The sequence below is a fragment of the Bombina bombina genome, chromosome 5, assembly GCF_027579735.1.
Source record: "Bombina bombina isolate aBomBom1 chromosome 5, aBomBom1.pri, whole genome shotgun sequence".
NCBI classification, from domain to species: Eukaryota; Metazoa; Chordata; class Amphibia; order Anura; family Bombinatoridae; genus Bombina; species Bombina bombina.
The window spans coordinates 505,146,412-505,170,736 of record NC_069503.1 but is presented as its reverse complement, the minus strand read 5'-3'; the positions used below and the strand labels follow the sequence as shown (position 1 = coordinate 505,170,736).

Genomic DNA, 24,325 nt, shown 5'->3' with positions numbered 1-24,325 from the left:
GTTTAACTTTTTTTCATGCAAAAATATTTTAAATATGTTTAAAAGTCATTTTTCATATGCATGATAGAAATTGTAAGTGCCTTTAAGGTCATTTAACTGTTCGGAATAAAATGTAAGTTTTTAATTTTGACATTAAATCATTCCCATCTTTATGATGACATTTTCTATGAATGTTCTGTTCCAATGTCACTTGCCATAAAGTCTCAAGAACCATTATTATTGGACAGGAATATTTATGAAAATGTTCTCTTACCATCAGCTGAAGGCCTTTAAAAAAACACTAAAAAAAACTATCAAGCTTATGAAGAACAGCAAAAATTTTAGACTGAATTCTAACAGATATATTTAACACCATGACTCTATGGCACTGCGGAGGGATTAGTACCCCTTGAAATAATTTGTGTGTTTCTATAGTCTATATTCCAAAGGTATAGCTAAAGCTTATGTACAGGGCAATATGCTTGGCAATAGTGTGTAGAAAGAAATTATTTTTGTTTATCTTTATGAATTCAAACCTTATTCTGATCAGAAAGTTATCTTGATACAGTCAAGTTGTCATTTGTGCCTGTGCCCAACTAATCTCACACACAGGGCTAGATTTATTAAGCCCTTACGGCAGCAAGTTCTCACAAGAACTTGCTCGCCGCAATTTAACAAGCAGCGGTCACCAGACCGCTGCTTCCCTAAACTCTTCGCCACCTCTAAACTGGCGAAATTCAATCTCCTCGGTCGAGTCCGACCGAGGAGATTGACAGCTCCTGCCCACGCGTGATTGGTTTGCGCGGGCAGGGGGCGGGATTGCACGCGAGCGCAAAATTGCGCTCGTGTGCAATGTTAATTACCTACGGGTAATTTCGCCCCGTCACAGGCGAGCTGAGGCGTACAGGGGCGCGTATATGTGCCCCTGTACGCCTCAGCTATGATAAATCTAGCCCACAGGCTGGAACCCATAAATTGTCCCACATTGAAGCCTGCCACTTAAATTCATAAAAAGGGCTTCAGGAAACTGTTGCAGATACTGAGAGGCAAAATATCAAAAAGTTATTTCTATAGCAGAATGTGATGTTCCTATAAAAGGAATGCAGAATTATGTCACACTGGAAATTTTGAGCTGGTGTTTACTTTTCTTGCATTATACATGAGAAATTAGAATTGTAGAAGGAGTATGAGCTAAACGATAGACCTGCATATGGGGAACAAGGTTCAGACCCTATAACTCTTCATTAGAATGTGCACTCAGATTGTTGATGTAGTTACACAGCACAGACGCTAGGTTCTCTCTTATGGGAATTTATTCATACAATTATTTTAAGTTGCACACAGAAATAAACCATATATGTGCTTCAAATTTAGGCATACGTTGCAATAACACGATATTCAGTTAAAGAGACAAGAATCCCCCAAAATTTATTTCATGATCTGGATAGAACATACAATTTTAAACAACTTTCCAATATTTTTCTATTTTTATATTTGCTTCATTCTCTTGTTATCCTTTGCTGAATGAACAGCATTGCACTTCTGGCAGCTAGCTGAACACATCTAGCTAGCCAATCAGAAGAGACAAATGTGTGCAGGCACCAATTGGCAACTAGTTCCACTAGTGATAGAAATTAATTTTACATTGTTTTAAAATGAAATGCTCTATCTGACTCATGCAAGTTTAATTTTGTCTTTCCTATCCCTTTAATATATGTTACATTTACATAGTTATTATTTTCTAAAAAATAAATATATATATTTTATATATAAATTGTCCTGTGGAATGTGACCAATGTCAAATAAAAATATATAGTCTCACTTTGACTCTCATTCTTATAATGGATAAGAATTCACCTGTTTAGAAGTATATTGACAGATTGGGGTTGCGTGCTGAGGAGCATATAGTTCTTTGTAATGGGGAAACCGATTGTAACCTGGCAGATTCATATTAATTTGAACGTTGAAAGCTAGAGGGGAAACTGTTGTATATACGAGGAACTGATATCTGGTATAATGTGTCTGAATTTGCTTTTGACACAGTTGAACATTCTGCTTTGAACAAATAAATGAACATATTAATCAATGTATATTCTTCTTTATCCTAGATTCAAATGTGACAAAGAAAAAGTTTAATAGTAAAATACCTGTTTTTATCTTTAAAGCTAAGATTAAGTCACCAGAGTAACTATTTTCATCTACATAGTGAAAAAACAGCCAGTGAGCATCATCAGTGCAGTGTTATATTGCAGCATTTAACTTTGATTTAGTAGGATTTCAGGACAAACTTCTTTAAACTGAGGAGGAAAAGATAGTGACTGTGCCTACACATACCAGATGGAAACTACCTTGTTAGTTAATTGACAAGCTACATTTATCCACCAATCAGCAAGCACTACATAGGTGCTGAACCAAAGATAGGCCGGCTCGTAAGCTTACATTCCTGCTTTTTCAAATAAAGATACCAAGAGAACGAAGAAAAATTGATAATAGGAGTAAATTAGAAAGTTGCTTAAATTTGCATGCTCTATCTGAATCATGAAAGAAAAAAAATTGGGTTCAGTATCGCTTTAAAATACAAACTATCTTCCATGCAGGAGTTACGGTTATTCCTGTGCATATACTAATGATTTTTAGCAATCACTTAGAAAAGCTGTGATACGTTACATGGGGCTGAGTACCACAGTCTGAGCAGATTGATAAAGGAGTAAAAGGATTACATATGCTTTATGCATTTGTGTGGGAAAACCGTGTTAAGAAATAAAATGAGTGACCTCTCAATTTTAAGATTGTGAACATTTTTCATTTTATTTCCTCTATCTCATACTCACTCTATAATTTAATCCTAAATACTTTGGGGCATTAACAGTTAATATTACTTATGCAGAAAACCTCTGGTATACTGTTAATTGCTGCATTTACAAGACTACTGTTGTCACATTTTATTAAAATTATTATGAGATTAATTATTGATATTTGATATGCTTCAGGAATTTATATTGCACCGTTCTGGATATATAAAGGATGATGTGTGTGTGTATATGTATGTATACAGTTGTGCTCATAAGTTTACATACCCTGGCAGAATTTATGATTTCTTGGCCATTTTTCAGAGAATATGAATGATAACACAAAAACTTTTTTTTCATTCATAGTTAGTGTTTGGCTGAAGCCATTTATTATCAATCAACGGTGTTTACTCTTTTTAAATCATAATGACAACAGAAACTACCCAAATGACCCTGATCAAAAGTTTACATACCCCAGTTCTTAAAGGGACAGTTTACTCAAAAAATGTATCCCCTTTAATTTGTTCGTAATGATCCACTTTACCTGCTGGAGTGTATTAAATTGTTTACAAGTATTTCCATTACCTGCTATATTGGCATTTGAAATAGTTTAATTAGCCTGTGGTATTCCCACCCACCCAGAATTTTTTTTTGCTCGAGGCTCCCACCCACCCAGAATTTTTTTTTGCTGGAGGCCAAGCTGTGTTAACACAGCCAGCAGAAGAAATTAAACTCCCAGTGGGTTACAGAAGAGATAAGGTAATAAAACGTTTATTTTCCATTGTTCTCTCCAAGTATTGGTGATTTTTTTTATGGACAGATAGGGACAAAGAAGCAGGTATATTTACACAATGTGATAAAGTAATGAGATCTGATTATATCTACAAGCTCAACCCATTGAGGCCTACTTATCAAGCCGTCAACTTTCTTGCATTCAATGGCACCAATACGCTCGCTGACATTGCCTAACATGGCGGCCGCGGACCTGAATACGCTCTCCATAGTTAACAAAAAAGCTGTAAAAAAGTTGCACACCAAGTACGGGGCGATGAGCAGCGGACTGTTGTTAACTAACAGTCATCGATCTCGCTGCTATTCGGCTTTTTCCCAGCTTTATTTGTATACTGTCACTAAACTCCACCACTGTACTAAAATGTTTAACCCCTATCCTGCTGCTCCCGGACCCCACCGCAACTCTAATAAAGTTATGAACCCCTATCCCGCCGCTCCCAGAGTCCACCGCAACTAAATAAATGTATTAACCCCTATCCCGCCACTCCCGGAGCCCATCGCAACTAGATAAAGTTATTAACCCCTAAACCGCCAGCACCCCACATCACCATAAACTAAATTAACCTATTAACCCCTAAACCTAACAACCCACTAACTTTATATTAAATATTAACTCATCCCTATCTTATAATAAATTTAAACTTACCTTTATATTTAAATTAAACTATATTAAATTAAAAATTAATCAAAACTAACTGTTATACTAAAATTACATTAAACTACAAATTAAATTAAATATATTATATAGTTAAAAAGCTAACCCTACTCAAATAATTTAAATCTACAATAAAAAATTACAAAGATACAAAAAACTAACTAAGTTACACAAAATAACAAACACTAAGTTACAAAAAAAAACACTAAGTTACACAAAATAAAAAATAAATGATCAAATATTTAAACTAATTATACCTAATCTAAGAGCCCTATGAAAATAAAAAAGCCCCCCCCCCAAAATAAAAAAAAACCCTAGCCTACAATAAACTACCAATGGCCCTTAAAAGGGACTTTTGCGGGGCATTGCCCCAAAGAAATCAGCTCTTTTACCTGTAAAAGAAATACAAACAACCCCCCAACAGTAAAACCCACCACCCACCCAACCAAACCCCCCAAATAAAAACCTAATCTAAAAATCTAAGCTCCCCATTGCCCTGAAAAGGGCATTTGGATGGGCATTGCCCTTAAAAGGGCATTTAGCTCTTTTTCCTGCCCAAACCCTAATCTAAAAATAAAACTCACCCAATAAACCCTTAAAAAAAACCCCGAAGATCCACTTACAGTTTCTGAAGACCCGACATCCATCCTCAATGAAGCCGGCAGAAGTCCTCAACGAAGCGGCAGAAGTCCTCAACAAAGCCAGGAGAAGTCTTCATCCAACCGGGCAGAATTGGTCCTCCAGACGGCAGAAGTCTTCATCCAGACGGCATCTATCTTCATCCATCCGGCGTGGAGCAGCTTCATCTTCAAGACATCCGGCGCGGAGCATCCTCTTCTTTCAACGTCTTCTTCAACAATGAATGTTCCTTTAAATTACGTCATTTAATATGGCATCCCTTAGATTCCAATTGGCTGTTAGAATTAAATCCAATCAGCCAATAGGATTGAGCTTGCATTCTGTTGGCTGATTGGATCTCCCGGCTTCATTGAGGACTTCTGCCGCTTCGTTGAGGACTTCTGCCGGCTTCGTTGAGGATGGATGTCGGGTCTTCAGAAACTGTAAGTGGATCTTCGGGTGTTAGTGTTAGGTTTTTTTAAGGGTTTATTGGGTGGGTTTTATTTTTAGATTAGGGTTTGGGCAGGAAAAAGAGCTAAATGCCCTTTTAAGGGCAATGCCCATCCAAATGCCCTTTTCAGGGCAATGGGAAGCTTAGGTTTTCTAGATTAGGTTTTTATTTGGGGGGTTTGGTTGTATGGGTGGTGGGTTTTACTGTTGGGGGATATCTGTATTTTTTTTACAGGTAAAAGAGCTGATTTATTTGGGGCAATGCCCCGCAAAAGGCCCTTTGAAGGGCCATTGGCAGTTTAGTTTATGCTAGGGTTTTTTTATTTTGGGGGGCTTTTTTTATTTTCATAGGGCTCTTAGATTAGGTGTAATTAGTTTAAATAATTGATAATTTATTTTTTATTTTGTGTAACTTAGTGTTTTTCTTTTTTTTTGTAACTTAGTGTTTGTTATTTTGTGTAACTTAGTTGTTAGTTTTTTGTAACTTTGTAATTTTTTATTGTAGATTTAAAATATTTGAGTAGGGTTACGTTTTTAACTATATAATATATTTAATTTAATTTGTAGTTTAATGTAATTTTAGTATAACCGTGTAGATTAATTATTAGTTTAATATAGATTAATGTAATTTCAGTATAATAGGGTAGGTTAATAAATAGTTTAATATAGTTTATTGTAATTTTAGTATAACAGTTAGGGTAGATTAATTAATAGTTTAATATAGTTTAATTTAAATCTAAAGGTAAGTTTAAATTATAAGATAGGGATGAGTTAATATTTAATATAAAGTTAGCGGGTTGTTAGGTTTAGGGGTTAATAGGTTTATTTAGTTTAAGGCGATGTGGGGGGCTGGCGGTTTAGGGGTTAATAGGTTTAGTAAGTGGTAGTGATGTGGGAGGCCAGGGGTTTAGGGGTTAATAACTTTATTTAGTTGCGGTGGCGGCTGGATAGGGGTTAATACTTTTATGTAGGTGGCGGGGCGGCAAATTAGAGGTTAATAAGTATAATGTAGGGGCGGCAGATTAGGGGTTAATAAGTATAATGTAGGTGGCGGCGGTGTTGGGGTGTTTAGACTCGGGGAACATGTTAGGGTGTTAGGTGTAAACATAACTTTTATTCTACCATAGAAATCAATGGGATATCGGGCAGCAGCGAACATAAGCTTTCGCTGCTTTCAGACTCCCATTGATTCCTATGGCATACGCCGCCTCCAGGGTGGAGGATTGAAAACCAGGTACGCTGGGCCGGAATAGTGGCGAGCGTACCTGGTAGATATTTGTTAACTAGCAAAAGTAGTCAGATAGTGCCAAATTTGCATTCGTAACATCTGTAATGACATAAGCATCGATCTGTGTCAGACTAAGACCAGCGGATCGTATGTTACTTCACAAATTTCAACTTTTGCCGGTCTGTAGGCTTTGATAAATAAGGGGAATCAGGCTCTCCACAATTACGCTGTGGAATTCCAGCGTATTTGCGGTTGAAGGCTTGATAATTAGGCCTCATTTTATTAGGTTGTGGCTTCAAAACACAAAATCAGCTCGTTCATATACACAAATAAGCCTTAAAGAGCAAATTCATTCATTTCATACTCTGCAGCTGGTAAAAAGTAATTAACACATTAAGGGAAAATCAATTTTATAGTATACTGTTCCTTTAATACCGTGTATTGCCCCCTTTAACATCAATGATAGCTTGAAAAGTCTTTTGTGGTATTTGTGGATGAGGTTCTTTATCTTCTCAGATTATAAAGCTGCCCATTCTTCCTGGCAAAAAGCCTCCAGCTCCTGTAAATTCTTGGGCTGTCTTGCATGAACTGCACATTTGGGATCTCCCCAGAGTAGCTCAATGATATTGAGGTCAGGAGACTGAGATGGCCACTCCAGAACCTTCACTTTATTCTGCTGTAGCCAATGACTGGTCGACTTGGACTTGTGTTTAGGATCATTGTCATGCGCAGCTTCCGGGCTGATGAATGCAAATTTTCCTCCAGTATTTTTTTTATAACATACTACATTCATCTTGCCATCAATTCTGACCAAATTTCCTGTGCCTTTGTAGCTCACACATCCACAAAACATCGGAGATCCACCTCCATGTTTCACAGTAGGAATGGTGAACTTTTCATCATAGGCCTTGTTGACTCCTCTCCAAATGTAGCGTTTATAGTTGTGGCCAAAAAGCTCAATTTTGGTCTCATCACTCCAAATGACTTTGTGCCAGAAGGTTTAAGGCTTGTCTCTGTGCTGTTTGGCGTATTGTAAGCGGGATACTTTGTGGCATTTGCGTAGTAATGGCTTTCTTCTGCAGCCCATCTTTCTTCAAGTGCCTCCTTATTGTGCATCTTGAAACAGCCACACCACATGTTTTCAGAGAGTCCTGTATTTCACCTGAAGTTATTTGTGGGTTTTTCTTTGCATCCCGAACAATTTTCCTGGCAGTTGTGGTTGAAATTTTAGTTGGTCTGCCTGACCGTGGTTTGGTTTCAACAGAACCCCTCATTTTCCACTTCTTGATAATAGTTTTAACACTGCTGATTGACATTCTCAATTCCTTGGATATCTTTTTATATCCCTTTCTTGTTTTATACAGTTAAACTAACTTTTCCCGCAGATCCTTTGACAATTATTTTGCTTTCCCCATGACTCAGAATCCAGAAACGTCAGTGCAACACTGGATGAAAGATGCAAGTGTCTGTCAGGAGTCCAGAAACTCGTTGACCTTTTATACATACACACTAATTACAAGCAAACAGATCACAGGTGAGGATGGTTACCTTTAATAGCCATTCAAACGCCTTTGTGTCAACTTGTGTGCATGTTATCAGGCCAAAATCACAAGTGTATGTAAACTTTTGATCAGGGTCATTTGGGTAGTTTCTGTTGTAATTATGATTAAAGTAAACACAGTTGATTGACAATAAATGCCTTCAGCCAAACACTAACAATACGTGAAAGAAAAGTTTTTGTGTTATCATTCATATTCTCTGAAAAATGGCCAAGAAATAATAGATTCTGCCAGGGTATGTAAACTTATGAGCACAACTGTATGTGTATATATATATATATATATATATATATATACATGTAAAACGTATATTTATATAGCTATATATATGTGTGTGTGTGTATATATGTTGTGTATATTGTTGCACCATGTTCTTGAAAAAAAAATCTTGACTATGTTCATTAGCATACATTTTCATAAATAATTAACAGCATATATTGGGAATTAAAGCTGTTAGGACTAATTGTAAATGATTATTGGTTTATAAATAGAGCCTGCTGGTTTAGGTAATTTGCAGAATTTTGAAAAGGTTACAGACTTTGCTTTTTGGCAAAGCAAAGTTATTTGTGTATTTTTTACACAAATAAACAGGATGTGCTTAGTGTCCCTTTAAGATATATGTTCTGGTGACATTTATAAAGCATCTGCCCTTTTGTCTTGTTATATATTCTGTTGACAGGATACCTCTGCCTGTTGTCTTCTGTGCTCTTCTCTACACAGGTACTGGCATTGCATTTGCTTGCTTCTAATGACTGTCTGTGGTTCTGTAAAAGTCTACCTTTAAAGCTTAATGGGACATTTAAGTAGTTTTCTTTCATAAGATGGTGAGAGTCTATGAGTCATCGTGTGTGGTAATATTCCCCTCCTGACCACTATGAGGAGTTAAAGACACCCCAACACACCATGATCCTCAGTCATTTTTTTTGCCTCCTTAATGAGGTGTGAAGTGAAAGTGAACTGCAAGATCTATTCATCATTTGATGGGTATCCTCTAACTTATCTGAGACCTGAATCCTCCTCGCAGTAATCTGTGGTTCAGAGGGGCAGAGAAGGAGTTGTCAGCCAGGCAGTGAAAGATCTTTTCCCATTGAAGAAAGGCTGGAGCCTTCCAGGTGAAATGTGGACTTGTCTGCCAATCCCCTGGTCTTGAGTGAGTTGCTCCTTGTGGATCAACAGCCTTCACCAGGTGAAATGTCAGCATCTCCACCAAACCTTGTGTTGAGATGCTGTTACTAATTTAGGTCCTTCGCATTGTGCTTGCACTGCTTAGGATGAGCTTGTCTCCTGGAAACAGGTTGCTGCAGCTGATGTAAGCACAGTAGATGACTGATAGGGGTGTCCTCTGAGGACTTTTATTCTGAGGATAGTCGTTCTGAGTCTCAGGACCCAGCTGCTGTAGCAGAGGATGTGTCAAGCAACCCTCTTTTCCTGAAATATATAGTAGAACCCAAGTTTTCTACCAAATGTAAATCTATATTTCCTCTTTCTTCTGTTAATACAGAGGTTTTGGAAACTGTTCCTAAGGTAGATGCAGCTATTTCCACTTTGGCCAGGCCTACCACTATTCCTTTGAAGGATAGTTCCTCTTTAAAGGATTTGTTAGATAGAAAACATTCATAGGCAATACTTTCAACATGCAGGTTTTATGTATAGACTTGCTTTCAGTGTAGCCTGTATCTCAGCTGCCACTTCTGTTTGGTGTGATAATCTTTCAGAACTTGTTTCTGTGGAAACCACTCTGGATGAGATTCAGGATCATATTAATTTCTTGAGAACAGCAAATTATTTTATTTGTGATGCAGCAGTGGAAATGATTAGCATTAATGCTAAGAATGCTGTATTGGCTAAGGTGAGCTTTGTGACTAAAGTCTTGTTCTGCTTATATGGTTTCTAAGTGTAGACTTTTTTTTCTTTCCTTCCAGGGTAAATCTCTGTTTAGGCCTTAACTGGGTGCTATTATTGCCACAGTCACTGGGGGTAAGGGAGCTTTTCTGCCCCAGATCAGTCTCTTGATTGAGTTTCTTTCGGGAGGCTTGGGAGAGACTTGTTCTGGATCCCTGGGTATTGCAAATACTCTCCCAGAGATATTGATTACGTTTTCGTTCAAGGCCGCCTCTGGGAAGATTCTGCCTCGAGCTGTTTTAAAGGCACAAGCTTTATTGGCTTGTGTAAGAGATCTGAAATTAAAGAGAGTGATTACTTCAATTCCAACTCCAGAATTAAACCAGGGTTTTTATTCAAATCACTTTATAGTACAAAAAAAGAGTACTTTTCAACCTGATGTGGATCTCAAAATGTTGAACAAATTCATGAAAGTTCCTACTTTCAAGATGGAGACAATTCACACTTTACCTCCTTTAGTGCAGGACAGTCAGTTTATGTCTAACATAGGGCTCCATGTACTAACCGACGGGTGGACAGCTTCTCAACTCACAAAGCTGTCAGCCCGCCTTTTTCTGTTGATCCGCTTGCCCGTATGTATCATTACACACTCATCGGAGTATGTAATGCCCGCCCCTTCATTCGCCGACTGAAGGGGTTGTCGATCACCGAGAGCGAGCAAGCTAGCTCTCTGCGATTTTCCCTCACCACTTCAGAGGTGGCGTAGGGTGTAAGAAGCAGCAATCTAATGACCACTGCTTCTTACGTTGCGGGAAGCAGGCTTGCATATGCGAACCTGCTCCACAAGGGCTTCGGAGCAGCTTTCGCTGCTTCGTACATGGAGCTCATAGACTTAAAAGGTGCTTCTTTGCATATCCCTATCCACAGGGATCATATCAAGTTCCCGAGATTTGCTTTTCTAGACGAGCATTACTAGTTTGTGGCGCTGCCTTTTGGTCTTGCTACAGCACCCAGAGTGTTTACAAAAGTACTGGGTGCTCTGTTGTCTAGGGTTTAAGCTCAAGGAATTTCTGTTGTTCCTTACTTGGACTACATTCTGGTTCAGGCTCCTCCGTATCATATGGCTGTGTCTGACACTCAAATGGTTCTCCAGTTACTTCATAGTCATAGTTGGAAAATAAATCTTCACAAAGCTCATTAACTCCTCAGAAACATGGGTCTTTTCTGGGGTTCATAATCAATCAGGTGAGACTCGCTCTGTATTTCCGCCTCAATCTTGACCTGCTGTTTATCAAACTTTTTTCATAGCCATTGACGTTCTATCGATAGGATGTAGAAAGTACTCAAAAACCTTCGTTATTGCATGCCGCCGGCTGGCACCCAAAACATGTCCCATATTCAGTTGCAAAGGGGCAATTCATAAGATTAAAACAAAATTGCTCACATGAAGATGAATATCTTCCTGGGGCCACAATATTAGAGGACAGATTGCGAGAAAGAGGATATTCTCAAAGAGATATGAGAAGAGCTAAGATGGAAGTACATTCTATACCTAGAAGTAGTCTTTTGGATGATTTAAATGGTATTGCATTTGTCACTAGCTACAGTGCTCAGCATACTCAAGTATGCAAAATCGTTCCTAAACATTTTGCTATGCTATCAGCAAATGGTCAACCAAGGCCTAAATTGTTCATACAAGAGATGTAAGACTATAGGCCATGTGACAGGAGCGAGCTAGACTTAGTCTTATGGCGCGATCGGGCCGGGCTGTGACTATACAGCTGGCCCGATGCGCTGACTAAATATTACAGACCCGCTCAGCAGAGAGCAGAGAGCGGGTCTGTAAAAGCGCTATCATTTTTACATTTTAAAGGGTAAAAAAGGGTTTTATGGCTATAGCACCTAAATAATGTTATATAATTCTGCACTATGTGCAGAATTATATAACATTATTTTTAAGGTTTACTGTCCCTTTAATTACACATTAAAGAGACAGTCATCTTAAAGTCTTAACTTAGATTAAGCTGCAAATAACCTCTGGTACCCCTTTCTATATCATGCAGCAGGAACGGTAAAACAGTTATTTTGAAATTAATATTGTTTCTGTCCAATATGTGTTCATCTAGGTCACAGTAGTTCATTACAGCACTGGAGCTGACTTTACTTGTGTTTAAACCCTGCAATAAATAGTGCAGTAATAAAATGCTCTAACTGCTTTTCTCTCTACAGGGAGTGCAGAATTATTAGTCAAATGAGTATTTTGACCACATCATCCTCTTTATGCATGTTGTCTTACTCCAAGCTGTATAGGCTCGAAAGCCTACTACCAATTAAGCATATTAGGTGATGTGCATCTCTGTAATGAGAAGGGGTGTGGTCTAATGACATCAACACCCTATATCAGGTGTGCATAATTATTAGGCAACTTCCTTTCACTTGGCAAAATGGGTCAAAAGAAGAACTTGACAGGCTCAGAATAGTCAAAAATAGTGAGATATCTTGCAGAGGGATGCAGCACTCTTAAAATTGCAAAGCTTCTGAAGCGCGATCATCGAACAATCAAGCGTTTCATTCAAAATAGTCAACAGGGTCGCAAGAAGCGTGTGGAAAAACCAAGGCGCAAAATAACTGCCCATGAACTGAGAAAAGTCAAGCGTGCAGCTGCCAAGATGCCACTTGCCACCAGTTTGGCCATATTTCAGAGCTGCAACATCACTGGAGTGCCCAAAAGCACAAGGTGTGCAATACTCAGAGACATGGCCAAGGTAAGAAAGGCTGAAAGACGACCACCACTGAACAAGACACACAAGCTGAAACGTCAAGACTGGGCCAAGAAATATCTCAAGACTGATTTTTCTAAGGTTTTATGGACTGATGAAATGAGAGTGAGTCTTGATGGGCCAGATGGATGGGCCCGTGGCTGGATTGGTAAAGGGCAGAGAGCTCCAGTCCGACTCAGACGCCAGCAAGGTGGAGGTGGAGTACTGGTTTGGGCTGGTATCATCAAAGATGAGCTTGTGGGGCCTTTTCGGATTGAGGATGGAGTCAAGCTCAACTGCCAGTCCTACTGCCAGTTTCTGGAAGACACCTTCTTCAAGCAGTGGTAAAGGAAGAAGTCTGCATCCTTCAAGAAAAACATGATTTTCATGCAGGACAATGCTCCATCACACGCGTCCAAGTACTCCACAGTGTGGCTGGCAAGAAAGGGTATAAAAGAAGAAAATCTAATGACATGGCCTTCTTGTTCACCTGATCTGAACCCCATTGAGAACCTGTGGTCCATCATCAAATGTGAGATTTACAAGGAGGGAAAACAGTACACCTCTCTGAACAGTGTCTGGGAGGCTGTGGTTGCTGATGCACGCAATGTTGATGGTGAACAGATCAAAACACTGACAGAATCCATGGATGGAAGGCTTTTGAGTGTCCTTGCAAAGAAAGGTGGCTATATTGGTCACTGATTTGTTTTTGTTTTGTTTTTGAATGTCACAAATGTATATTTGTGAATGTTGAGATGTTATATTGGTTTCACTGGTAAAAATAAATAATTGAAATGGGTATATATTTGTTTTTTGTTAAGTTGCCTAATAATTATGCACAGTAATAGTCACCTGCACACACAGATATCCCCCTAAAATAGCTATAACTAAAAACAAACTAAAAACTACTTCCAAAACTATTCAGCTTTGATATTAATGAGTTTTTTGGGTTCATTGAGAACATGGTTGTTGTTCAATAATAAAATTAATCCTCAAAAATACAACTTGCCTAATAATTCTGCACTCCCTGTAAATACTGTTATCTCACTTTAACTTGATTCTTCTAGTTGGGTATGTGCTCATTTGTCTTAAACCAATCCATATATAGCTTTACCCACCTGACGAGGTTGCCTGTTATTGGTCAGGAAAGTGAGGGTGCTATTATATCTGGATGTTGGTTGGGTCTTGGCTTGTCTGTATCTTTGTTAGGTAATCACTTAGGTCTAATAGGTTAGATACTATAGGAGTATTGTATTAATTACCTCATAGTTACTCATAATATCCTATGTATTTTGCCCAACAGTTTTTTTAGAAGGCACTAATTTAAAATATCAGTATTTGCATCCATAACATATTCTCCTTTTCCTTTTTTTATTTAATAATAATAATTTGGTATATTTTATGAGGTGGTTACACTAGATTATTCTATTTAACTAAGTCACCTTTCTTAGTGGCAGCTGCTACATGTTTTAATACTCTGTAACATCATAATACAGTGAGGAAGAATATATGTATTGATCATTTTCCATTTTCTTTGCATTTGTGCAGTTCCTGTAGCGGATATCAAAGCAATAGTGACTGGAAAGGACTGTCCGCACATGAAGGAGAAAGGCGCTCTTAAGCAAAATAAGGTACAGCTCGATTAGAAGAAATTTCATGGTGCACATTATTTAGTAGACTGGGGAAATTGCTTGTGTCTTCCTGTAGTGATTCATTTCATTCACCCAGTGCTTCTCAGTGGCTCAATTTATGTCACTTTGTTAAGTAAGTCTGTAATTAACAGGTGACATCTATAGAAGCCTTAAAGCCGTCACTGAAGGTTAATTGCACAGCAAGCTTCTTTTGTGCTGGAATATATACCGCTGATGGAATGCATGTTTTATATGTTCAATCACTTTGCATATGAATCAGATAAAGATGAAATGAATTTTCTAGTAAGGTTGCATACAATGTTTTATATTGTTATCTATTATAGTTTATGAAATATATACATTTTATTTTATTAAAGTAACAAAGAATATGTGCATTCTATAACCTGTCTTTTATAAATGCCATACTTGATTTTGGAGGGGAATTAATCAAATAAATGGATAGAATGGTTTATTTAATGCACTGGTTTTCAAACCTGTCCCCAGGACTCCCTAACAGGCCACATTTTAAGGATATCTGAACTGGAGCACAAGTGAAATAATCAGCTGATTAGTAACCATGGTTATTTTACCTGCTCTCATCCAAAGTAATCCTAAAAAACCTGGCCTGTTGGGGAGATTTGAGGACAGGTTTGAAAACCAGTGATTTAATGCAAAGTTTAGCGCCATAATAATATGCAGACTCATTTTATATAGAAAAATAGGGTTTGTTATAAATGTATCACTGAATGCATGGGTGCATTTCAGTTTAAAATAGAAAGATTTTTGCAAAATACTTCTATTAGCAAAAATGATTCTAGTAAACAGCATTGCTGTTTCACGAGCATATGCACATATGCTACATGTGACTACAGGGTCAGGATTCAAACACCATGGCTCTTCAGAGGGCTGGCAGGGGTGTGTATTGCTTCAGTGAAGACTTAAAGGGATATGATACCCGAATTAAAAAAAAATACATTTACTTCTATTATCTCATTTGCATAGTTCTCACGTGATTCTTTGCTGAAGAGATATCTAGATAGGCAGCGTGCACATGTCTGGAGCACCACATGACAGGAAATAGTGCAGCCATCTAGTGCTCTTACTAATGCATAACATTGTTGCAAAACTGCTGCCATATAGCGCTGCAGACACGTGCACACTCCTGAGCTTACCTTCCAGTTTTTAAACAAAGGATAACAAAAGAACAAAGCCAATCTGATAACAAGTAAATTGGAAAGATGTTTAAAATTGTATGTTCTATCTGAATCTTGAAGAAAATGTTTTAGTTTTATGTCCCTTTAATTTGTCTCGTAAAAGCCATTGATGACTCTCTGAGAAGGTGGGGGTTGTGTAATACTGGTGCAAAGGGCGCTCATGCATATGTGTGTATGCTGCTGAAAAACAGTGGTAACTTTTACTACAAGCATTTTTTTAAATAAATATATTGGAAAAATTCTTCTATTTAAAATTGAAATGCACCAAAATGCATTTCAATTTTGACCTTTCTAGCCCTTTAACCCTTTTGCTGCTAAGTCGTTTTCACACCCAATGATATATTGGGTTTTTTTCAGCAGGCCCAGCAGATTCAGAGTATACCATTATAAAAATGTATATTTCATGGCATGTGAGATAGCTGTGGTAAAAACTGTAAAAAAATAAATAAAAAAAATAAAAGACTTTAGTAAATAATATTGAAAATGGCCAGGGTGACCACTGTTACTAGGATCACCTTACTAAATTGTCATCAAAGGTAGTCACATGTGAAATAAGGACTGATACGGGGTGTTGGGGGTTATAATATAGATTAGAGATGCCCCTTTGTGTAGTACAGAAATAAAAGCACTTTTCTCTTGCAAGGGTGATCACAGTTAGTGCAGTGATCACCTGGCTATACAGACAGAATTTATTTATATATGCTGTATATATTTTAAGCGTGAGACTTCTCTATTATGAAATACATTTTATTAGGGGTCTCTAGACAGAACAGATTTTTTTAGTGATACTATAAAGACGCAATCTTCAACAAAACCTAATTTAAAAAGATCTGGTTGTTTGTGGCTTACCAAGACCACCACCATTTGAAAGAGCAGGCTATTCTCTTTCAAATGAGGGGCCTTGGAGGTCTGTGACTGATAAGAGATCTGAGATCTAGGGTTGTGAATAACCACCTCATCCAGCTCCCTTACCTGTCTGTCACATCATGGCCCAACCCCTCTCTGATATCACTAAGCAAATTCATGGTGACATCACCAGCACTCCCATGTGGCTTTGGGAGTGTTGTCCACTATTACCACCACCATTCTTGGCATTTCCCCTCCTTGACCAGAAAAGTTTGTCGTGAGCTCACAGGCAGAAATTTGCATGATGACCTGTTGTCATCATGTGCATAGAAGCCGTTAAAGGGACATGAAACCCAAAATTTTTCTTTCATGATTTAGGTAGAACATACAATTTTCAACAACTTTCCAATTTACTTCTATTATCAAATATGCTTCTTTCTCTTGGTATCATTTGTTGGTTTCTAAATGAGCAAAAGAGTGAGCCAATAACAACCAGTATATATATGCAGCCACCAATCAGAAGTTAGAACCTAAGTTCTTTGCTGCTCCTGAGCTTTCCTAGATAAACCTTTCAGCAAAGGATAACAAGAGAATGCAGCAAATTAAATAATAGAAGTAAATCGGAAAGTTGTTTAAAATTGTATGCTCTGTCTATATCATGAAAGAAATGTTTTGTGTTCCATGTACCTTTAAGTCTCAAGTTTGCACTTCGACTTCTAACTGCAATAGGAAAGCCTGTGATTTTCAGAGATAAATTACAAGACTATAAAAGAGCAAATTTATTATTGAAAGTATATTGCAAAGCTTTTTTTTTTTAACATAATTTAAAAAATCATAGTACAATCTCAAGGTGTTTAATGTTCCCTTATAGGACCTAAATTAATTTGATCTTTCTAATGTTAATGTAATTTACTTCTATCTATATTAAATTGTATTTGTCTTACATTAGATGGGCAAAATGGTACTGTGAAATTTGTAATGGGTCTTTCAGTGTTCCTAAAGCAACAATTCATTAAAGCTTGGTGAACATTTATGTTTTCTCTCTTTATAAAGGTTAATATTATGAAATTAGATTTGTCAAAAAAGGACTGTTCATTTATTTATGTTTAACTGTTGCAAATGGGTTAAGCACATAAGTAAAGTGCCCAAGCAGAAAACTGATATTAAGCTACTTAGAAGCAGCAGTTGCACATATCTGTGAATCGCCATTGATTTCCTGCTCAGAGGCTAGTATGAGTGCAGCTCTCTGAACTGGACTTTAGGTATGTGTTTAACATAGCTAAGATCAGTAATTCAAAAACTACAGGTAACACATAAGATCATATATTTTTAGTTCCTTTACATTTATAAAGAGTACATTATTTCTCACCCATTTCCCAGGCTCACAAATTAGGTAAAAATATCAGTGACTAGAGCAGCGTAATAGGCTGACTATTGCAACCTTCTGAGTACTGAGGCCTGTTTTACTTTACACTAATTATTCCATTTTTTTTCTTTATATCTAACTATTTAATGATCTCAACCTAAATGTGTACGTGTTTTACTGAGCGAGAATTAGACATAAAATATATACCATGTTATCCAACTGACAGCACTTTTTTTTTTTTCAGGATATTCTCGAGTTGGCCTTTTCAGTAATGTATGATTCCAATTGCCAGTTAAATTTCATCGCTCCAGATAAACACGAGGTAATATATATTTAATGAGCTAACATTTTGAGAAGTTATGTGTGATTTTTTTTTTTATAGAAATTGAAGAGAATAAAAAACAAATAAAAAGCAGAGCTGATGTTTGGACCATCAACACCAAGGCTATTTTTTGTTTTGATATATTATTGTACAGTATATGTTATAATACACCCCAGCTGTAAACACAATGAGCTGCAAATAACCTCAAATTAATCTGATCGGTGGTTATTGCAGGTGTCTCTTGGATTTCCAACTGATAATGACAATGACTCATTTTAAAGGTTTATCAGTATAGAATAATAATAGAAATTCGGAAATAGACAGTCGGTAGGATAGACAATGTGGTAGGACACACAAACGAGACGGTAGGACGGACAAGATGATACGATAGAAAGACAGCAAGATTGATAGATAAATAGAACATAAAATAGACAGACAGTAGGACAGACAGACAGTAGGACAAATAGACAGACAGTAGGATAAATAGACTGTAAGATAGAGAGTAGATAGGTAGAGAGAGATACTGTAGTAGATAGATAATTCTAGTCCCATTCTAGAAAGAAATTGCAGTGGATGTGTTAGAAATTTGGATTAAATATTAGTCACTTTTTCTCTGTATTTGTTTAAGCCATCATTTGAGTTTAAATATAGTACCTGGAAGCACGTTTTAATGCCTACTCACAAAAGTTGGGAAATTTAGTACTTAAGTCAAAATAAAATTTTCATGATTTAGATAGAGAATACAGTTTTAAGAGACTTTACAATTTACTTTTATTATCAAGCACAATTTTTTATATACACACGTTCCGAGGCATCAGTTCCAATTGAGCATGTGCACTAGTTCATAGGGTATACTATACTAGTCTGTGATTGGCTGATGGCTGTAACATGATACATGGGGACAGCATGGGGGGGAATACATTTAAAAAGTAAGTGTTATTGCATTTTCTTGAGCTTTGTTTTTGTCACATCATTAAAGAGACATAAAAGTGCAAAATGAAAATGTTTTAATGTGTAAGAGCACTTTATTATTGCACTATTACTTATAACTCAGTGTTTAACTCCTGGGAAGTGGTTAACACATAGTTAAAGTCAACTCCAGAGCAGCAATGCACTACTTGGACACATCTGGTGACCAAATGACAAGAGACGCGTGTAGTCACCCATTACCAGCTAGCTTCTAGCATTGCATTGCGGCTTCTGAAATAAACAGATAATTCCCTAAAAATGTCATGCTCTTTCTTAACAATGAAAGTTTAATTTTGAGTTTTTATGTTCCTTTAATGACATTATCATTTACATCACTAATTACATCAATACTGTATCACCAGTGAATATCTATCATCTATCTGTATATCTATCCATCTATCTGTATCTGTCTATATTTCTAATTTTCTATCTATCTAGCTATCTTGTGCATGTAGCTTTTTAGCAACAATTTCAATTTTTAGGCAGTGTCAGGCTTATGAAATTTGTTTTATCTTCTAAACAAATGATTGATTGGTTTTTTTTTTTTGGTTTGTTTTTCCTCAGTGTATCTCTCCTTTGTTTTTATTCCAAGCATAACATAACTGATTTTGTTCCGTGTTTTTGCCTCTCTAGGGTGAGGATATTTATGTATTCACTACAGTCATGTGAAGCATTTTATAACATTTCCCCCGAGACTTACACAACTATGCAGATGCAGTACATAACCCTGTGTTTGTGCGTCTCTCTAATGCCTTCCTTTTATGCATTATTTGTGTTCTCAAATGTTATTTTTATCCTTCCGTCTTCCATTGCTTGGTGCTAAAAAAAATGAATCTGATTAACAATGCAGATTGGTGTAGGTTTGTAGCGTTAAACGGACATGAAGCCCAATATTTTTCTTTCATGGCTCAGATAGAGAATACAATTTTAAACAACATTCCATTTAATTCTTCTGATATCCTTTGTTAAAGAAATAGCAATGCACATGGGTGGGTCAATCACACGAGGCATCTATGTGCAGTCACCAATCAGCAGCTACTAGGGTTGCCACCCAGCCGGTATTTTACCGACTGTTACGGTTGCCTCCAGGCTGGCTGGAAGTTGGACCGTAGAAAAGGATGCTCCTAGCGCTCCCCAAAGGATCATCAGCACCGTAGACACTATAACTGCTGCGTAGCCACCATACGTAATGCAGACTCTATGAACCACCGCTGCTGGGCTGGTATCTCGCCGTCTGCTCTGCGCCCTGGACCTACGACCAGGCTCCAGTAGGTGAACCTCTTCCTTCTGTAGCGTGAAGCAGGATCAGGACCAAGAGCTCTTACAAGAGCTCAGTAGCTAAGGGAGTATGAAGAGCATAGCAATCCCTGTAGTGATTATAGCTGTCCCCTACAAACATGAGTCAAAGCTGCAAGTTAGAGGGTCAGAATAGGTCTGATGTGCTGGAACACACAGCCTCCTTTTTATTGAGGTTACATGCAAAAAAGACACTCTCAGGGGGAGGCATAAAATCCCCAATCACACATTTGATACATTTAGATAGAGACAACGCCCTTTTACAGGCCATAGTAGAATTACATTTCTTCAGCAGATAACAAGAAAACAATGCAGTCCACCTTATCACTACTAGCAGTCTGATTAGACAATGGGAAAGTTTATCACTAAACTTAATTAGAGCTGATCCCAGCAAACTTGTATTTAGAATTGAACAAAATTAACTCTTAATGGCACACAATGAAAACTAATGCTTTTGTAATAGTGCTCCCTTTCTGTGGAACACTCTGCCTGTGTGGTAATTGGTGGGAGAAAGCCAGGGACAAGTTATTTTACAGGTCTGGGGACATAGTCTTAAAGGGGCATTGTTCACCAAAGTCACAATATGTACCCAGACGGTTCTTAAAGGCCCATACACACCCAATAAAAGTTAATATGTTCTCAGGGGCACAATCTTCCAGGGGCCATAGTCATGAGGAAGGAGGCTGGAAAATAGGCTTCTCCAAAATCCAGGGAAGCAGGGCAATTTTCCATTTAAAGGGCCAGTTACAAATAGCAGTTTGTAACACCGACTCAGCCGGTATTTTTAAGGTTCATGTCAATGTAGAAAATTAAGAATACCGGTAAATATTGAAAGAAATCCCCTGTCAAAGTGAAACTTCTTCTGAGTGTGATGAATACTAGTTATAAACAAATGAGCATTTAAAATCAGTCCTATCAGCTTTCATTTTTGAGTTATGCTGTTTAATTATTTATTCAAATTTATGTTAATTAGCATGGCCGGTATTTTCTTTCAAGAAAGGTGGCAACCCTAGCAGCTACTGAGCCTATTTAAAATTCCCTTTTAACAAAGAGTATCAAGAGATTGAAGCAAATTAGATAATAGATGTAAATTCGAAAGTTGTTTAAAATTGCATGTTCTTCCTAAATCATGAAATAAAAAAATGTGGGTTTCATGTCCCTTTATTAGTTTGGCCAGTAGTGGAAAATAACATATAGACTATAGGAATCGCTGCTTTGCAAGTTCTGGTACATCTCCTGTTATGAATATTGTCATTTTCTAAATTAGTTTTAATTTTCCTGACATCTGTCCTGATCCAGTATACACGAATGTCTCTGGTAATGGATTTGTCCTAAAAGAACCCTGGCCTTTTCACTTTAAAGTAATTGTATCATTACTGAGATGTATGAATCACCAGGAGCATCATTATAAAGTTGTACCTTTTGCACTCCCAAGCGCCCTTCATACATACTTAAGTGGATCAGTGCACACTTACTAAACAAATAGAAGCACGATTCATAATAACATTTGATGGCTGTATGCAAACCTTTTTGTCTGTAGATAAATGATAGTGGAATCTGCTTCAGTTCTAAACACACTTAAAAAAACGGAATGAGATGGGTGAATGAGTAAAAATGTTTTACTGTAGTTTCCCACATTTTTCTGTAATATGTACTCTAAAAAAATTTCATTTCATTCAAATCTACTTGATTCATGAAGTTCTGTCTCTAAATAATACTCCCTATTAAAATGAAAGAAATGTGAATTACAAAAAGTTTCATTAGCGATTCAGATACTAATGTATTTCTATTATCAAATTGACTTTGTTCCCTTGGTGTCCTTTGCTGGAGAGCTTTTAACATTGTTAAACGATTCTGAGCGCTAGCACTAGACAGCAGTGTTTGCACAATATATAATTCTTTTAAAACTGCTGTCATATAGTTCTTTAGATACTTGCACACTCCTCATATTATCTAGGTATGCTATTCATCAAAGGATTTAAAAATAGAGACATTTAAATTTGATAATAGATGTAAATTTGAAACTTTTTAATCTTTTACTCTCTATCTGAATGATAAAAGACAACATTTTGAGTTGCATGTCCCTTAAAGGGCATACACGATCAGTCCAGCAACAGTTGAGAGCAGTGTTTCCCAAACCCAGTCCTCCAGAATCTTAACAGGCCAGATATTCACTATTCCCATCAGCTGAATATTTCTCCTGTGCTCTAGTTAAGATATAATGAATATATATTTTTTTTAATTATTTATTTATAGAACAACAGCGTTACAGCTACATTTTATGACATAACTATTAAATCACATACTTATTTTTACCACGCAGGGTAATTGGTACAAGACAAAAAGAAACAATATTTGCGTAATAACAATTACATAAATGAGGAAACAGCATAATTACTTCTCCTCCCAGATAGTAACTTAAACTTTACATCCTATAGAAAACCTACGTTATGCTAATTGAAGCAGAAACGAAAGTTAATCCTGACCCCAGGCACCTGGGAGAAGCGTCAACTTTTCTAATAACTTTACTTCATGTTCATGGTAGTTTTAACTACTTAGATATAATGAATATCTGACCCGTTAAAGGGATAGTGAACACCAAAAACTGTTATTGTTTAAAAAGATAGATAATCCCTTTATTTGCAATTCCCCAGTTTTGCATAACCAGCACTGTTATAGAAATATACTTTTTTTTATTTTTTATTGAGGTTTAAACTTTACATATACAGACAACATGTGGTTCCACAGAGTATTGCATGAAAGAATAATTGTGTTTACATAAAATTACTATGCTAATGAATATAACTAAATAAAACCAACTGTACATCACAATAACCTCTTTTTGAATATGATGTTATATCCCTTTACAAATCAAGACTTAGTAAAGAAGAGTTTCCCCCTATGAAACTATAACGGCCACTGTTGGACCGCTAACCACCCAGAAAAATTGAGATGGGGAATATGAGGGAATAAGAATGGTAGGGCCTCTTTTGGACCCATGTTTTTTCTCTTTAGAGTTGAACGTCATAATTATGAGGGAACCATCATTGCTAATATTTTAGAGTGAGTAAGTAAATAAATAAATGGGGGAAGATTTACCAGAAGGCGTTGTTACTTAGTAATGCTATGACCAAATCGCCTTTGTGAGAGAGGAATCCAGCAGTAGCTCCCTAGTTGTGTCACCCCTGCTAGAACATGTTCCAATGCCACCCATTCTTTAAGTAGGGAGTGTTTGCACCAGTCGATGATCTGTGTGACTTTGTGGAAGTGTTGGCCCAGCAGAACTTTACGTCAACAGCTGAATGATCAGACTACACAGTCGGTGAGATAGTGGAGGTGGTGATCAGAGAAAGACCCTCCTTATTTGTGAGAATATGGTCTATTCTGTTGTAGGTAAGGTTAGGGTGGGAGAAAAAGGTGTAGCCCCTTCTATCGGGGTGGACAAGTCTCCATATGTCATACAGGTTGTGATCTTTAAGGGTTCTCCAGAGAAAATTGGTGGGGGGGTTTGAGATCTGAGATTTAGGGTTTGAAACATCTATGTTGGGGTCTAATGGAAAGTTAAAATCCCCTCCTGTGAATACTATCCATTTGGAAAGATCCAGGTATCTGTGGAGCAGCGACTTAAAGAAGGGTAAGGGATTTGTGTTTGCTGCATAAACGTTCTTACAACGTTATCGGTCTACCAAAAATCAGTCCTGAGATCCCTAGGTATCTACCTTCCGTATCTTTGTCTAGTTGTAAGAGTTTGAAGGAGATTGTCTTACGAATAAGGATGCTGACCCCTCTCTTCTTGACCCCTGCCAAACTGTGGTAGTGTTGGGTGTAGTGTGTGCCAAAATATGTGGGTTCTTTGATGTTGGCCCCACGTCTAGCTAGGTCAGAGAGTGCTTTATGTCTCTTGCCAGGGGAGTTGAATCCCTTGACATTTTAGGTGGTAAGGGTCAATTTGGGGAGGTTATTTTCCATAACTGGTGTAAAGGAGAGGGAATACCTGTAACGTGTGTGTG

The 24,325-nt window shown here is 37.3% G+C and overlaps 1 protein-coding gene across 1 annotated transcript in view; it reads left to right on the top strand.

The window, feature by feature from the left end:
- The window catches only part of ELMO1 (engulfment and cell motility 1), a 1,021,083-nt gene that overhangs the window by 984,758 nt on the left and 12,000 nt on the right, over positions 1 to 24,325 (top strand). Inside the window, exons 21-22 of the mRNA XM_053714416.1 lie at positions 14,220 to 14,302; positions 17,973 to 18,050. Coding sequence (XP_053570391.1) covers positions 14,220 to 14,302; positions 17,973 to 18,050 — 161 coding nt within the window. The remainder of the gene's footprint in view (positions 1 to 14,219; positions 14,303 to 17,972; positions 18,051 to 24,325) is intronic.